We start from the raw sequence: 18,227 nt of genomic DNA, 5'->3' as shown, positions 1-18,227 counted from the left end.
GCCCATTAGCATCTACAGACATGTTGAAGCATGTTGACCGATGCTCTCAACTATAACATACTTTAAAAAATGAGTAAAGTGTTAAATGGAAGGGTTAAATGTGATTGACTGTCCTGCCCTTCAAAGTAGTGAAGTCTCAGTCAGGGCTGGATCTTAAATGAATAATGATTCTGTCATCTTCAGCATCACTGCTGCATTAACAGACAAGGGAGACATTAGGGTTAGGGTTACCTGCATTATCAGGTACCCCCACCCAATCTCTCTGTCTCTTTAGCTCTCTATCTCACTCACTCTCTCTCACCCTCTCTCTCTCACTCTCTCTTCCTTTTTCTCTTCCTCTCTCTTCCTCTCTCTTTACCTCTTTCTCTTTCACCTCTCCCTCTATCCCTTTTCCACAGCCTCAATTTACCCATCCCCCCTCTCCGGTCTACTCAGCACTTTTCTCTGGAGGGTGTTTGTGTGTGTGTGTGTGTGTGTGTGAGGGGGCGAGCCACATTTAGCTGTGCTCCATTATCGGTCTGGAAAAAGCCTACTGCTGTGGAAGTAGGTTTTTAGACTGCCTGACTAAGTGCTTTGTCTTAGACCAGGTCTAGGCCACAACAAAGAGAAGGAGATCTCACACATGGTGGCCACAACATCAGCAACCCCATCGACCCCTCCCACCCACACACACACACACACACATACACACACTTTTGGCGAGGATTTGTGAGGCTTCGTATATTGAATTGATTTCATCCTGGATTTGTAGGAAATCTCCGCCCTGTGTTATTCAATGATAAAGACACGGCCAGATGGCTTGTCATGTAATCAGTGGTGGAGAGCAGCATGGTGATCTTAGTTGTGACTCTGAGGGCAAGCAGCAGGGAGCTCTGGAGAGCGGTGGTGAGCTGACAGCACGTGGAGGCCTGTTGTTAATAGTTAATGAGGATGGCTGACTGGGAGCGATGGCCTTGAATCATGTTTCCGAGTGTGAAACCCGTTGCTATTGATCTGTTAGCTTTGTTGGGCACATTACACTCTCTCTCCCCTTCTCTCTCTCTCTCCCTTTCTCACTCCCTCCCTCTCACCTCTCTCCTTTTCTCTCCCTCTCTCACTCTCTTTCTGTTTAACATTGTCTTTCTGTCTATCTCTAGCTTGCTCTCTCTCTCTCTCTCTCTCTCTCTCTCACACTCTCTCTCTCTCTCTCTCACACTCTCACTTTCTCTCTCTCTCTCTCTCTCTCTCTCTCTCTCTCTCTCTCTCTCTCTCTCTCTCTTTGTGTCTCTCTCTGTGTCTCTCTCTATCTAATCTCTCTGATGATGTCTGATACCCTTTGTCCGGTATCAGACAGGGTCCGTGCCAGGACAGATACTTGGTGTGTACGTTTTGTTGAAGCTCAGAATGGACAGACGTGTCAGATAGCATCTGTCTGTCTGGGATGTTCTCAAGGTTACTGTGCTGGAGCATCTGCAGCCTTGCAATGTGACCGGGACCTGAATAGGTCTTGGGTCAGGGATATTGGTAACCAAGGGAGTCTTCATCTTGATGTAAACAGACAGAGGCTAGCACAGCTGGGAGGATGCGATTGTGTGTGAGCAGCAACGCCCAGATTCCTGTTATTGCTTCTCCATATCGCCAAATTGTCTGTTCATAAACATGGGAATGCCTGGGTCACTTACTGTATGGCCACACACTCTCCCCCACACACACATACACACACACACACACACACACTGACACACAGTTGCATTCCCACACACTCACAGACACCTGTATACACAGGTTCACACACATTCTCACACACAGCAGTCTGGCTGTGTGGTTGATTTGAATATTAGGATGAAACAGGAAATGATCAGGGAATGTGCCGTGCAGTGTGGGAGATAGAGTCCAGGAAAAGAAGGGTGGCAGCAGGCAGGGGAGGAGGGGAAAGCCTGGTCATGGACATGGCCTCTTACTGGTGTTACCAGGGTGCGCAGCCCTCAGAGAGAGAGACGAGGAGAGGGAGAGAGGGAGAGAAGGGGAGAGGGAGAGAGGGAGAGAGTTTCCCTTGTTTGTTAATACAGCAGTAAATACAAGTAGCGGTGGAGAGAGAGAGGGGATAGTCTGGCTGGTAGCAGTAACCAATGAGCTCCAAGAACATCTCTGGTTTTTCCTTCTCATCTGTGTTTCTCAGGCAGCCTGTCAAAAATATCCTACATATCATCTATTTTATTCACCCCATAAACTCAACAGGCCTTTGTGATACCGTGACAGCTCTGTGTGTAGTAGGGTTGTGTCTGATGTGGTTTGTTGTGTTGCAGGGGGCCCATGTCTGGCTGAGGGACAAGGAGCAGCTCCTGCCCTCCACAGTGAGCTCCTGCCAGGAGGGAAATCTGGTCCTCACCACCCACTACGGAGAGGTAGGAGGGACAAACTCTGCTCCCACAAACTGACCGCAGAGAGAAAACTAGGTCAAGGGATTCTACGGTCCAAACCCATTGTTAATACGTTTTTGTTAATGACTAAAATACTAGTTTAATTAAACACTTTTATTATTTCAGTTCAATGTGTTCCCACATCAAGTCCACTTCATGCCAAGGAAGTAGTTTTAAAAACTGGTTTAGTCTTTCCCTGGCTTGTGAGGATCAGAGCAGTTCACTGTATTTCCATGAGAAATTTTTGACTGAAAGCCAAGGACCCTCCCTATAACCCTACAACACTATAAAGCCACAGAATATCCATTAGGGTTAGGCATTAGGTTTTGGCTTGTGTTCCTCCTCTCTGTTCTCTCCTCCCACCCCTCTCCTCTCCTCATTCTTTCAACTCAAAGATACTTACAAGCGTAAAGATTTATATTATATTGAGGGTGATGTGTGGAGAGTGAGGTTGTGTGTGAGACCATGTATACCAGGACTGGCCCCTATATCAGCTCAGAACCTGCACTCCACTCACATCTCTGTTTGGCTGCGTGTGGAGGCCTTTGTGTCTGGAGGAAATCCTGTTCGGAAAGAGAGCAGCCGAGGGAGGGAGAGAGAAGAGGTAGAGAGAATGGGGGCAAGAAAGAGGGAGGGAGGGATGGAGAGAATGGGGGGAAGGAGAGAAACAGAGAGAGAGAGTGGGAGGGATGGAGGGAGGGTGAGACAGAGAGCAGTGGTTGAAAATAGCTCCGTACAGTATCCACTGTAGATGTCTGTGGGTCAGATGGAAGGGCTGGGAGATGGGTTTTCCCATCCAGTTGTGTCAGTGATCTGGCTGGTTGACTGTGATCTATTAGCCTCCAGATCTGGGGCCTCATGTAAAAAATATTGCACAGTTTACATACCAGAAGATGGCGTACGGCCAAAACTTGAAAAGTACCTACGCACCAAAATATTCACATATATAAAACTGGTCGTACGCCAGGTCCTGCGCACCTTTCTTTTGTAAATCGCAGTCAAGGTGTAATTGACCGCACGTGAACGAGCCACTGACCCCGCCTTGCCTCCTCCCATAAATGAATATGTAGATGGCCTATAAATGCGCTCCTGAGGTAATTTCTTTGTCTGAATTAAAATGGCTAAACATGCAAAAAAGAAATATTTCACAGACTGAGATCGAGGTTCTAACAACAGAGGTGGCTAGCTGTCATCAGGTAAGCCAATTAGCAAAAAAAGAAAGTCGGCGGAGTGTAAAACTGTCACTAGGGCCGTAAATGCTGTGGGTTCGGAGAACCGAACCATGGCAGAAATTATTAAGAAATGGTCCGATGTAAAACTCAAAATTCAGAAACATGCCTCCTGTCGGTCATGGATGAGCCAGAGCAGGGGCGGTTTTAGGCACGGGCAGACCGGGCAGCCGGTCTCTTATCTACAATTTTTTTTCTCTTATCTATAATTTCAGTTTGTGGGGAATTGGCATATTGGCGCCCCCTTCAGGCATTTGCAGGCACCCCTGCTTGCTGAGACGGTGCCGTGCAGCATTTTCCTTCGTTTGTCGCCGCCAGGTAGTAGCGCACAATGTGCTAGGACCGGCACTGAGCCAGAGTCAGGCTCACAGACACAATTGCATTTTCCATTGCCAATCTTGTAGTTGCACAGCAAGTATATATTTCATCTGTGGTAAATAATCCATGCTGCGTGCAATATTAACCATATTCAGAGGGTGACATGCATTTCCTGAGTGATTTTGTCATTCGTTTGACACGCTCAAGCAGTCCGGGCGTTATGGGCGGGCTTTAGGGGCCAGAGTCAGCCCGCCTTGGACAAACAAGCCTTTTCCTTTTTCTTTTTACTTAAGAACCGAGACTGAGAGACAGTAAAACAAACACCCTCAAAACACCCAAAATGTAATACAAATGTAACGTTAATACTTCTGATTAAGATGCTTAATGATTGCCAAGGCCTACATTATTCTCCCTGTTTCTATTTTGTATCACAATGTTGTCCATGATTAAGGCTAACGCAATTAGTCCTCTTTTTATACGCTATATAGGCCTAGGCCTATGGTGGTTGTGCACAATAGTTGTCCATGCTTTATCTGTTTCAATATAAAATGTGTTATGTTAATACCGTTGGACAAATTCAAAGTTCACTTGGGAGGTAATTCAGCTTAATGTTATACCACGCAATTTAAGCTATTTCTAAGTTGATGCTTTGCGGTTCAAGAGGCCTAACGCTCCTCTTTTTATTTTCTCTATAAGCCGGTTTTGCACAATGGTAGGCTAGTTGTCCATGACTTACCTGTTTCAATACCAAATCAAACCTGTTATATGTGTAGACTTGAATTAATTAATTCAATGCCCATTTGGAAGATAATTAAGATAATGTTACATGATGAGATCTATTTAATTTGAGCCCCTCCAAAAACAATGGCATGCCAGTCCGTGAATTTATGGCGCTGGGTCTGCCCTCAAGTTAGATTTATTAAGTGGTGGCGGATTAAACAGTTAATAGTATTTCCCGTTTAGGTTTTGGCATTTTGATGTGAATCATCCACATCCATGATCAAACTTTTATTAGCGGAGGTAATTATATTTTTTGAACAGTCAACGTTATAGACGTATGACAGTAACTGTAGTGGAAACTTTATTTTGAAATGTTTGGTGAGTTTCGGCATTTTTCAGTTGGAATTTGCCATTTTAAAGAGCCAGAAAAGACTTTGTGGACGGCGTGCACATTCTCACTTCAAGTACATTTTTATATATCACAAGCTTTTTGTCCGTACCCAAGCTTTTCGTGTGTACGCTGGTTTATACATGAGGCCCCTGGGGAGGCCCATCCAGCTATCTCCTCCGGTCCTGGTCTGGGTCAGAGGCCTGGTTCCTCCTCTCCAGGCCCCCCAGGAGAAGCCTTGTCCAAACCTGCTGGTCCCAGGGTGCTGGGTGGATGGGAAGGGGGTGCATCCAGAGATCTTACTCCTCTGACTGTCTGACTGAGGTTTGGATGGAGATGATGCAGCTCAGTGGTAGATCTGACTTCAGATAAAGGGGTCGGAGCTTCTCCCCTGTCGATTTGGATAAAAGTGTCTGCTAAATAAACACACTGATTTCACTGTAAGCAGCTAAACAGGGAAGCAGAAAACTGCAACCAGATGAAAGGCTTCCATGGCTATTTTAGAAATAGATAAAGGAACAGACAAAGCTGAACTCAGGGTTTGCTACAAGGGGGCAGGACCTATCATTCTCCCCAGCCCCTGTCTCTCTACCCTAGGGTTAGGGACAGAGTTGGGTAACGTTACTTTTTAAAGTAACTAATTACAGTTACTAGTTACATTTCTTGTAATGTAACTTTACTTAGTTACTTGCTGTAGAGAGTTAATTTTGCGTTACATTAAGAAAAGTCATTTATTTCTAAGACAATTCACCTTGGTCACTCTTATACCCAGAAGGCACATTTAATGGGTTGACCTCAGCAATAGCACATATTGTACTGAATAGTCAGTGTCACTCACATATAACATGATCAATCCTCATTTTACGGCAATACGGATCAAGGTAATAATCCACCATATTGAAAAGCAATATTTGCATAAAGTTCTTGAATCAAGAAACTTTTTAATCAATAAATAATTTGGTAAAATGCCAGGCAGAAGTTAAGTAGTTAGCTAGCTCTTCAATTTACCGGGGCTAGGTCTGAATCTAGGAGCAAAACAAAGCTAAGCTATAACTAGGTATATGGTAGCACACTGGTGTTCACTTCCCTTATATACTGAACCAGACTTTACTTACTGTAATATAATCCTAAAACCGCTACAACGATACAGCGACGCATCATACAAACTTGAGTTCAAATACATGATTTAATGTGACATTAGGCCTTACTGTACATGCAAGTCTTAAATAACTATTTAGCTGGTCGGCTCCATGATGCCGGGTAAGTTGGGCTTGTGAGACTGCTCATCAAATGAACAAAGGGGAACCCACTTGTCTAGCGTTTTCGTAGGTACCTAGGTTAGCAAAAAGTAGCCTCAACTTTCCTAGACTTTAAGCTACATGCTGAGGGCTCGCGACCAAAGGACTAACTTGAGTAACGCGTTTCTTTTTTGACCAAGGAACTAGTAACTGATTCATTCAATTAATAAGTAACGCGTTAAGTTACTCGTTACCTAACAAACGTACCTAACGCGTTACATGGTAATGCATTACACCCAACACTGGTTAGGGTGTTGGGTGTAACGAACCTATCATTCTCCCCAGCCTCTGTCTCTCTCCCCTAGCAGTCGTGCCAATTCTATCCCAGGCTTCACACATGGTCTTGAAGGTCTCCACAAGGCCAGGGGCCTCATGTATAACCCTAACCTTAACGTTTATACATGAGGCCCAGGTCTAAATCTGTCCCATATTGACATTGAATTGGTGGTGTAAGCTGAAGCTGATGGAGAAGGTTTTCTAAATTGAGAGGAGCTCTGCTGGTTTCTTTCATGGACAGCTGCTCTCTCTCTGGAGCCATGATCGGACGGAGACACTGAACAGGGATGTAGGTTAGAGAGATGTGAGAGAGAGAGAGCCTGGAGGCTAGAGGAGAGAGAGGGAGAGAGAGTGAAGAGACAGAGAGAAAAAGAGAGAGAGAGAGCCATCTGTTCTCTAGGGTAAATATATAATTATCTAAGACGTGTTCAGGGACAAAAACTTTTCCTACCCTCTCTGCATCCTCCTCACCCTCTCCTTATGACTTTCTGATTATGTTCATGAAGACTGCTTCACTCCCTGCTCTTGTGTGTGTGTGTGTGTGTGTGTTTTGACTTGCTGCATGGAAGTCAACACTGTGTGTAACCTTAACTATGTGTAACCCTGACTGTGTGGAAGCCTTGAGGCACTACCTCCCTATGGGCTCTGTCAGCCCTTTGGTCAAGTTGCAGTCATGTCCTTCTACTTCATGTCCCTCCTGCCCCAGTGCACCCTGGGAGCCAGGGGTCAGAGGGAGCAGAGACTTTTTGTACCGGTGCATGTATGGCCATCCCCAGGAGTCTGGGAGAACCCCTGGGGTGAACAGGGGTCAGGATGTGAGTGTCTTTGGGGTGAGTCACCACAGTCTGTCATCAAACATGTGGTGGTGTGTGAGTGTGTATGTGAGAACATGTATGTGAGAATGTGTTGGTGTGAGAGCTTGTTTGTGTGTGTGTTCGTATGTGTGTGTAAAAGTGTGTGGGTGAGACTAGTGTCTCTGTACGGGACAGGAAACATATGTATCTCTATAAGGAAGGATCACAGAAGACAAGGGGACCTGGCTGTGCTGCTGGCCGTTCCACCAGGACCCCTCACACTATGACTGACCCAACACCTTGTAGTCTAGAAAGGCAGGAATCTCTGTGTGTCTGTGGCTTGATTATCTAGAGAAGCAGCTCTGTGCAGTGGCGGTTCTAGACAAATTTTACTGGGGGGGCCAAGGGGGGGCCAAGGGGGGGCCAGTGTTTAATCAGAGGGGCACATTAAAAAACGGAAACAAATGATATTTAAACATTAAATACTTAAGTTTTGCTTTACATTAAAATCATACAAACGGCTCTGGCTCTCCCTCTTCCAGCTCCTCAACTCTCTCAATACCTTGATATGTTTCTCTCACTTTTTTATTTACTGGGGCAAAAAAGGCTGCAATGTCCCTTCCTCGGTTCATGATGACTACTAAAAGAAGAAAAACGTGTAAAAATAAATTAATAATAATTTTAAAAATTATTCAGTCAGCTCAGGGGGGCCACAGGGGGGGCTAGGGACATTCTTACAGGGGCACTGGCCCCTCTAGGCCCCTGTGTAGAACCGCCCCTGGCTCTGTGTGAAGTTATCTTGGTCAGGACCCAAGGACCTCATGACCCCAAGGGTGTTACTGTCTGAGTCTTGTGAGTTATGCTGTCAGGGTTCGCTCATGTGTGTTTGTCCTCTTCTGAGCTCAGAGGAGTGTGTTGAGGTCATGGGGCGCACTGCGGGGAGAGGCTCACTCTGGAGATTTGTTTGTGTAGAAATGTGTGTCTTTGTAGGTGTGTGTATTCATGTCTGTGTGTTTGTGTGCCCAAGTGGTTGTGTGTCTGTGTATTCAACAGTATTTTCATTAAGAGAAAGATTCATTTTCAGGGTTCTTTCCCCTGAAGGTGTTCCAGCTGTAGTTTCCATAACTAATCTAGCTTCAAAGCTGAGAATGGCTCGTTTATGTCCAGAGTCACTTCCGTTTAACAGTCAATCGAGCCATTGTTTGTGTCTGTACAGGGCTTTTATCAGTGTGTTTACGGAGCTCTCCATGCTCACACAAACATGTGATGGCGATATCTGATGTGTCGGGTTAGGGTTACAGTTACAGTCTTATGTAGATTTTGCCTCTTCTTTTTTGCTGCCTCAGCCATCAATATCCCCCTATGAAAGCCTTTGAGGCTTCCCACACCATGGAGATTGGTTCAGTGCTGCCTATGTTTGCATCAAAGAACATTTTCAAATCTTCTCTTAACTTTCCCCTTAAGAGGCCGTTTAGTAATGATGATGTATTCATCCTCCATCTCTCTCTTTTCTCCGGTTCGCCGTTCATATTTAGTACCAGCTCCACTGGTGCATGATCCATAATAGTAATTTCTCTGAGAAAGACTAATCTTAGAGCCAAGAATCTCTGTTTGTGTGTGATAATAATGCCAGGCACTCTCCAAAGTTCTTTTTATAATCCAATGGAGTGCAGTGCCGTGATTGACGTTGTTCAGATCAGCATTTCAAAATGTTTTAAAACAATCCCCATCTTTCACGTGCCTCCACGGGCATCATGGGAACTCATCACAGCCATTTTACTCTGATTGGTCCCAGCACCTTCACTCTGATTGGTCCCAGCACCTTCACTCTGATTGGTCCTCTGGAAATCCCCTGTACCGTGTGCTTCACTAGCGGCATTAGGAGGCTGTATTGGAGGCTGTATTATAACTTCAGTACATTTTGTTTTGTTAGTGAACTAATGCGATTAACAAAGGCATTCGCAATAAAATGAAGCTAAGTGCTTAATGCACCAGAGTTTGTAGTAAGGAAAATAGTTAAAAAACTGTTTTGTTATTTAGAAGCAAAACACTTTTACAACCGATATGGGCAGGTTAGTGCTGACGGCTGGCATAACATTGAATCTTTTCTTTCAAAGGGGTTTTTTATGGATGAAATGCTGGCTAGCTAACAGAACAACTCAGTATAGATCAGTGAATTTTGTTACATATATTAATGTGTTTACTGATGTCAAAATTGCCTGCACATTGCAAATGTGCACAAACTTTTAACAAATCAACTACAAAATATAATCACCACCTGCATCACGGACATGGGCACTATTCCTACCACTTTAGCCTTCTTGGTCGGCAGAACTGTGCAAGCGCTGTATGGTGAATTAGGCCTGCAATCATGACAACTGGCTAAACCATTGTGCATGTAATGACTTCTGTTATGAACTAAATGTTTGTGGAGGTAGAGCAAATGAACAGAGAAACAATACAATACATTTTGGTCAACATAACATAAGCAGTTAATAATGTAACAGCAGAAAAATTAAGGCTACTTTATAATTTGCATGAATGTAGTGTAGCAGGGTTTGCTTGTTTAAGATAGAAATACTTAATTTATAATAGTCTCTAGAGGCACCACCTTAATATTAGGGTAGGACATTACGGAATCCTATTTTTAGTATGTAAAAATCAGTCAAATCTTAAGGAATTAATTTGTTCTACATTTACATTTAGTCATTTAGCAGACACTCCTATTCAGAGCGACTTACAGTAAGTACAGGGACATTTCCCCTGAGGACAGTAAGGTGAACTGCCTTGCCCAAGGACACTATGTCATTTTGCACAGCCAGGAATCAAACCGGCAACCTTCTGATTACTAGCCCAATTCCTTAATCGCTCAGCCACCTGACTCCGTTCTAAGTGAAGAGCGGATCAAATAACATAAGGGATCAGAATACGCAAGTTAAAATTAAACAATGATTTATTGGAATAAGTGGAAATATATTGAACAGTAATGGAAATATGTTATTGGCTTTGGTAAGAATTTGATGGGCTAAAATATGAAGCAAAGCATACAATGGGTCAGATGTAAAGAGCGGGAAGGGGGAGGAGAAAGAATCAAGGCCTTAACGGGAATGTCTAGTGGTGACAGGAGTTAGTTTTACGTGTAGTTCTAATCAAAACACATACAATATAAATTACTTCATGTCACAATGTTACAAGTAAGAAATATAGCTAGTCGCATTTACGTTATCTGGTGTGTTGAAGTTGTGGGTCGAAAGCGGAGTCCGTTTAAATCTTGTAAACGAATCCATGTAATTCGATCGAAAGGTTCTTTCGTGAAAGTATTCCTTTTAATCTGCGGTGAGAATGAGTTTGGTTATCTCAGTGTCGCAATTAGAATTGTGGGTAACGCTTTAGATGAGCTCACCAAAATCATAATTTCTTAACCAATTTGTTACCTATTAGTTAATGGTTTGTTCATCATTAGTTATTTATTGTTTATACAAAATGTATCATTAGTAAAGCATTTGTTCACACAGTTAGGGTTAGGGTTCGTGTTTGGGCCAGGGTTTAGGTTTAGGGTTTAAGTTTTGGTTAGGGTTTAGCTTTACTAATGCTATACTAATGATACATTTTGTATGAACAACAAATAACTAATAGTGAACAAACCGTTATCTAATAAGTAACAAATTGGTTAATAAATTATGAATTTGGTGAGCTAATCTAAAGTGTTACCGAATTGTGTTTGGTTATTTCTGCAGAATCGTCCAGAAACTCGTGTTGCAATCACTATAATGTTGAATCTCAGGAGCTTGGCCAGATCCTTTTTGAAGGCCTATCTGTTTGTCTGGACTTCCTGCATCAATGGACTCAGATAGTGATTATTTGTTGTTGGTATTTATAATCAGAATAAGGGGAAGTGCCTTGTGGCAGATAAAACAGTTCATTGGTCAGGTCCTTGGCCTGGGTGTTGTTGATTTTGGATGGTGTCCTTAAAATATTCATACCTTGCATATACTTCATAATCTACACAACATTTATAAATGGTTTGGTTTGTAGATTAAAATCATTTTGATATCAAGGTTGACTGACTTATCATAACAATATACTAATCCTAATACTAAAACTTCCTAAATTACAGATAACAATAAATAATACACTATACTAACCCTAAATGCACAGAAAACCTATTTCAAACCTATAACCTATTCTAACCTAAGTGGATTATCAAATTACGTCAACACAGCATTAAAGGGAAAGTATAAATTGTCACACACAAATTCCAATAATCCTTCTAGTGTCCACAAACAGTATTGTCTTTGAGAAATGTTTGTAAATCCATTAAATGTCTGTTTTGGATAAATCCTTTGTTTAATCCAGAGTTTACTGGAGTAGGGAGAGGTTGAGGCAGGTGGCCATTTGGCCAGCCCCTTCTCCCTTCCCTGGGGAGGAAACATCAGGTCTGGTATAAACCCTCTGAGGCTCATTCAGAAAGATAGTGGCATTGTATGAAGCGTCATATAATGCAAAGTGGGGGGTTCTTGTGTTCATGTGGTCGGCAGTACTATGTCTTACTGAGGTGATCAGAAATGGCTGTGATGGTTTGACACCATGCTGGAGTAGGCTACCACAGTATTGGCAATTTGACTTGAATATATGTGGAGGTTGAACACGTACTTAAGAGATGACAGAGAATTGAATTTGTGATCTGAGAGATACACTACAGACACAAACACACACACATACCACACACACGACATACACACACACTGCACACTGCACACACAACACACACATGCCTCACACAAACGCAATTACATTAATAGGAGCACAACCGCCCTTCCTTTCCTCCCAGTATCCCTTGTTGCAGGGTGGGAGCCCAGTGTTGCAGGGCGGGACCCCAGTGTTGCAGGGTGTGACCCTAGTGTTGCAGATGGACAGGCAGTTTGCCTCTGTGTGTGTGTGCCTGTGTATGTGTGTGTCTCTTTGTAAATATATGTGGGCGTGCGTGAGTGTGTGTGTGCGCTTGCATGCATATGTTTGCGCGTGTGAGTGTGCTCTGGCACATCTCATGTAAGACTCCATTGATCTCTGCACAGCTGGTCAGGTCAGGTGGCCTTGCCCCTCCTACTGCATGAATATTCAATACATGAATATTCAATACAGCCAAGCTCAACAAAGCTCTGTCAGGGTGTTGTTTCAGACACAAAGCATGGACCCCACCCCACCCTCCCACACAAACACACCTCTCACACAATCACCCCCACACCTCTCACCCCCCACACAAACACCCCTCTCCCCCCCCCACACTCATTTGATAGGATTATGATAAAACGCAGAAACTAGTGTCTGCACTGCACTGGGAGGCTAGCCAAGTTATCAAAAAGTCGGAGCGCCGAAGGGGTGCTATTTGCGAACCACGTACGAACCACTTATGAACCACTTTTCCGGTTTTCAGTCTGTCGAAAGAGAAAGAACTGGTTTGCGATTAAACACTGGCTCCGAACCAGCACCGAAAATGCGTTGGTGGAAAAGGAGTACCAAAGAGAGAGGAAGAGAAGAAGAGGTGACCTTGAGACTGGTTGAGGAAGATCCTTACTTTACTTACACTAGCCACCAGCAGATGTAGGCACATTGGCCCAGCTCCTTTCCATTGTCCCTGCTGCTGCTCTGTGATTGGCCACTGGGTTCATGTGGGGCTATAGCTGAGCCAAGGACACAGTAAAGAGAAGTTTCACACATTATCACGACAGTGATAATTTGTCACGTATCTGTGAACTTTGACCTTGGTTACAGTAAGACCACCAAGAACTGAGACCAGTTAAAAGGGCTTACAGGACCAAGGTGGAGTCCAGCTACCATGGTTCTGATCCCAGGCACATGTGGAGTGGACTTAAAGCCATTACAGACTACAAAGGGAGAGGCTACAGTGAGACCCAGTCCTCTGTCCTATTGCCAGACAAGTTGAACGCGCTCATTTTGAGAGGGACAGTGACCCCCCTGCAGTGGAGCTACCTGAAGGCTTAGCCAGTGGTGTGCCTACACTAACTGTAGCTGAGGTGAGGCACTGCTTCAAAAAGAACAACCCTCGCAAGGCACCTGGCCCAGACGGCATATCAGGTAGGGCCCTCAGGGGCTGCGCTGACCAGCATGAACGACTATCGCCCGATAGCACTGACCTCTGTCATCATGAAGTGCTTCGAGCGGCTAGTCAAATCATTCATCTGCTCCTCGCTTCCTCCCACCCTGGACCCTATGCAGTTTGCATACCGGTCCAACAGGTCTACAGACGATGCCTTCGCCCTGACTATGCACACTGCTCTCTCCCACCTGGACAAAGGGAATACGTATGTGAGGATGCTGTTCATTAACTACAGCTCAGCATTCAACATCATCATCCCCTCCAGACTGGTCTCCAAGCTTGTGGACCTGGGACTAAGCACCTCCCTCTGCAAGTGGATCTTCCACTTCTTGACGGGGAGGACACAGGTGGTGAGAATCGGTGACCGCACCTCATCCACGCCGATCACCAACACAGGCACCCCCCAGGGCTGTGTGCTCAGCCCTCTCCTGTTCTCCTTGTTCACTCATGACTGTGCGGCAACGCACAGCTCCAACCTCCTTGTTAAGTTTGCTGACGACACAACCATCGTGAGCCTCATCTCTGACAGTGACGAGTCAGGCTACAGAGAGGAGGTTGACACCCTGATATCATGGTGTCAGGACCATAACCTCTCTCTCAATATCAGCAAGACTAAGGAGATGATTGTGGACTATAGGAGGCGGCAGGAGGAGGAGCATGTACCCCTACACCAACGTATCCAAAGTGGAGGTCAGCTGCTTCAGATTCCTCGGGGTGAACATCAGCAATGATCTCACCTGGTCTGCTCACACGGCAAAGGTGTTCAAAACGGCCCGGAAACACCTCTTTTTCTTGAGGAGACTGAAGAAGTTTGGCATGGACTCCACTCCTCCATCCTCACTAACTTTTACCGATGCACTACAGAGAGCATTCTGACTGGCTGCATCACAGTGTGATATGGGAGCTGCACAGACAGGGACCGCAAGGCCCTACGTAGTGTGGTCCGTTCTGCTGAGTTCATCATCGGCAGGAAGCTCCCATTCCTACAGGACACCTACCACACACGATGCCTCAAGAAAGCTGGCAGGATTCTAAGAGACTGTTACCACCCATCCTTCAGTCTTTTTACCCCGTTGCCTTCTGGCAGAAGATAACGAAGCATTCAGTCTCGCACACGCAGACTGGACAACAGTTTCTTTCCAAGGGCCATCAGGCTTCTGAATGGACATTGATATGGACACTGATCAGCAATATTGCACTATTGTACTTCACTTGTCATAGGTTAGTATAGGTTTATAAGGTTAGTATAGGTTATTATGTGTATTATGTGTATTTAGAGGTTTAGTATACTGTATTGAATATTGTATATTATTTGTAAATTAGGAGGTTTACTATATTTCAGCTTATCATATATGTAATTTATGTTCTGTGTACTTATATGTTATGTTATGCCAAGTTGCTTTGCGTTGTGTTGTCCTAAGAATTTCAGTGCCCAGTCTGACCCTGTGTTGTTCTGTCCATCTGACAATAAAAGACTTGAACTTGGAAGATTTGGTGCATAGGACGGCACACATGAACCTGCTTTACTGAACAGCTGAGGTTATGAATGCTACACTACGTGTAAAGCCCCTGCAGTATTCATGTCTCCGTTTTGTCACGGGCGCACACACACACACACTAACTCATGATCATAAATGGTCTGTATCTGGAGGTGTAGTTGACCAGTGGAGAGGTGGTGCTGGGGGGTGGGTGCTTTTGTCATGGGGAGGGGTTAGGGGGTAAATCTTCTAGTTTCTGGTTAGATTACCTTACTCTGCATCACTGCACTGCCTTTCATTCCCTTGGGAATCTCACCCCCCTGATCCCTCCTCCTACACCCGCCTGACCCCTCCTCCTACACCACGCTGAAATGTATGTGTGTATGTGTGGTGCCCAGGTGGTGTTTCTCCAGGAGAAGCAGCAGGTCAGAGAGAGGGTGCTTCTCATGCAGCCCAGCAGCATCCAGGGTGTGGAGGACATGTCCTGTCTGGACGAGCTGCACGAGGCCGCCATCATGCACAACCTCCACCTACGCTACACCCAGGACCTCATTTACGTAAGGCAGCTCTGCTTCGCCTGGACTTCACTCTGCTGCCTCACATAAGTCCCCAGGAGCTATTAGGCCATTTACAAAAAATACTAAAATCTAAAAGAGTTTAGTTTATCAGGTGGGTGGGTATAGCTTTGTGGGTAGAGCATTGCACTGCAGATCAAGAGATTGAAGATAAACTGAATGAATTTACTAGTTAGCAATCTATCTTGTTGCACTGTGTGTAATGATCCATCAGAATAACATTACAACCTACATCAACACTTTACATATAGGTTACATTGACTACCATATCACTACATACCTACAGTAGCAACATTGTAGGAGTGTATAGGAACTGTAGTTACACTTCCTTAAGGTTTAGGAAACTAAGTTATTCCAAAATTGAAACTTGGTGTGGGAGAAGTTGGGATTCCTAGAAGTATGTGAACTAACCCATACTGTGCTTTCTTATATGTAATAACCTATACCGCTAACACTTAATTCCATTTACCATTACCTTACATTTCCTTTGTACCTACAATGTTTTTCTAAAAGAAGTACTATTTAATTATATGGTAGTTGATGTAACTTTAATTTTAAAGGGTTGCCCAACCTGTTGTCGTTATCAATGTTATGACCCACAAACACATTTAACCAGGTCCTGTGTGAGTGGAGCCTAACATAGTAGCATCATTTCTTTCACCTAGGCCATCTTGCACTGTTGAGGCTTTCTTGAAAAGTTTCTAACCTTCGCTGAACGGTTTCTAGGGCCCTAATAGGAGTTAATACTGGGGCACAGACACAATGTCTCTATGAAGACATGTTGGGCACGTATCTATACCTGACCTAACTTCCTATAGAGATAAGCAGATTTAACAGACTAATGTATCTGTTGTCCCTTCCCTCCTCTTCTCTCCATCCACTCCTCTCCTCCTCCCTCCTCTCCTCCTTCATCCTCTTCTCTTCTCCCTGCTCCCATTCCCCTCCTCCCCTGTCTTACCCACACCCCTCTCCATTCCATCCCCTTCTACATTCCTTCCTCTCCTCTCCTCTCCTCCACCCTCCTCTTCCCTCCTCTCCTCTCCTCCACCCTCCTCTTCCCTCCTCTCCTCTCCTCCACCCTCCTCTTCCCTCCTCTCCTCTCCTCCACCCTCCTCTTCCCTCCTCTCTTCCAGACTAACATTGGCTCCATTCTAGCAGCGGTGAACCCCTACAAGCAGGTCCCAGGTCTGTATGACTGTGCCGCGGTGGAGCGCTACAGTCAGCACCACCTGGGCGAGCTCCCCCCCCACATCTTCGCTGTGGCTAACGAGTGTTACCGCTGTCTGTGGAAGAGACACGACAGCCAATGTGTGCTCATCAGGTGAACCTAGCCTCTGTGGAGGGACAGTGTTAGTCATTGTGGGAGTGGATCTGTTCAAATGGCATTCAATACAATTAGTTTCTGTGTCTGAGTTTTGTTTTACCTGTTTTTATATTCTTTCCCATTGTCTTCTGTTCTCAACTCTCCCCCACCGTCCTCTCCTCCTCCCCCTCAACTCCTCTTCTCCATCTCTCTCCCTCCATCTCTGTAGTGGAGAGAGTGGGGCAGGGAAGACAGAGAGCACCAAGCTGCTGTTGAAGTTCCTGTCAGTGATGAGTCAGAACTCAGCTGGTGCCCCCCTGTCTGAGAGGAGCACCCATGTGGAGCAGGCCATCGTCCAGAGCAGGTGCTGCAACCACAACAAAACCTCATAACCATAAACCAATCGCGGCACAATCATGATGTAACTAAACCAACACAGCATAACAACAACTAGAACGTTACAGCAGAATGTATTCAAAATACCCTCCCAATGCCTCTCTCTCCGATAATCTCTCTGTGTCCCTGTCCCCAGTCCTATCATGGAAGCATTTGGGAATGCCAAGACTGTTTACAACAACAACTCCAGCCGCTTCGGGAAGTTCATCCATCTGCACGTCTCTGAGAACGGAAACATCCAGGGAGGATGCATCATCGACTGTATCCTCACCTCCTCATTGCCTCACCTCCTACCTCCTTACCTCCTCACCCCTTACCTCTTCATCTCTTACCTCCTCACCTCCTCACCTCTTACCTCTTCACCTCTAACCTTCTCACCTCCTACCTCCTCACTTTCTTACCCTCTCACCTCCTACCTCCTCACCTCCTACCTCCTTACCCTCTCACCTCCTACCTCCTCACCTCTTACCTCTTCATCTCTTACCTCCTCACCTCTTACCTCTTCACTTCTTACCTTCTCACCTCCTACCTCCTCACCTCCTTACCCTCTCACCTCCTACCTCCTACCTCCTACCTCCTCCCTCTTCACTTCTTACCTTCTCACCTCCTACCTCCTCACCTCCTTACCCTCTCACCTCCTACCTCCTACCTCCTCATCTCCTCACCGCCTCACCTCCTCACCGTCTCAGCTCCTTCCTCTTCACGTCTTACCTCCTCAAGTCCTCACCACCTCACCTCCTCACCTAACTCCTCACCTCCTTCCTCCTACCTCTTGCCCCCTCACCTCCTACTTCCATACATGTAATCTCCTACCTCCAAATCTGCTACCTATTACTGTAACTTCTAAACTCCTAACTCCTCTCTTCCTTCCTCCTCATCTCCTAACCCTTTCATCACTCACTCACATACGTGCTTGCTTATTCATAATAGAAGTA

At 45.1% G+C, this 18,227-nt stretch overlaps 1 protein-coding gene across 1 annotated transcript; it reads left to right on the top strand.

Moving 5' to 3' along the window:
* Window positions 1-1,638: 1,638 nt before the first annotated feature.
* LOC146235154 (unconventional myosin-X-like) lies at window positions 1,639-17,795 on the top strand (the record flags this gene model as incomplete). Its single annotated transcript, XM_084689371.1, has 6 exons — window positions 1,639-1,662; window positions 2,286-2,384; window positions 15,417-15,575; window positions 16,727-16,914; window positions 17,126-17,260; window positions 17,429-17,795. Coding segments are annotated over exons 1-6 (972 nt in total), but the record flags the coding sequence as incomplete, so codon positions are not given.
* Window positions 17,796-18,227: the final 432 nt, after the last annotated feature.

The sequence above is a fragment of the Hypomesus nipponensis genome, chromosome 23, assembly GCF_054491055.1.
Source record: "Hypomesus nipponensis isolate SF chromosome 23, ASM5449105v1, whole genome shotgun sequence".
Classification (NCBI taxonomy): domain Eukaryota; kingdom Metazoa; phylum Chordata; class Actinopteri; order Osmeriformes; family Osmeridae; genus Hypomesus; species Hypomesus nipponensis.
This window is presented reverse-complemented; position numbering and strand designations above follow the sequence as displayed.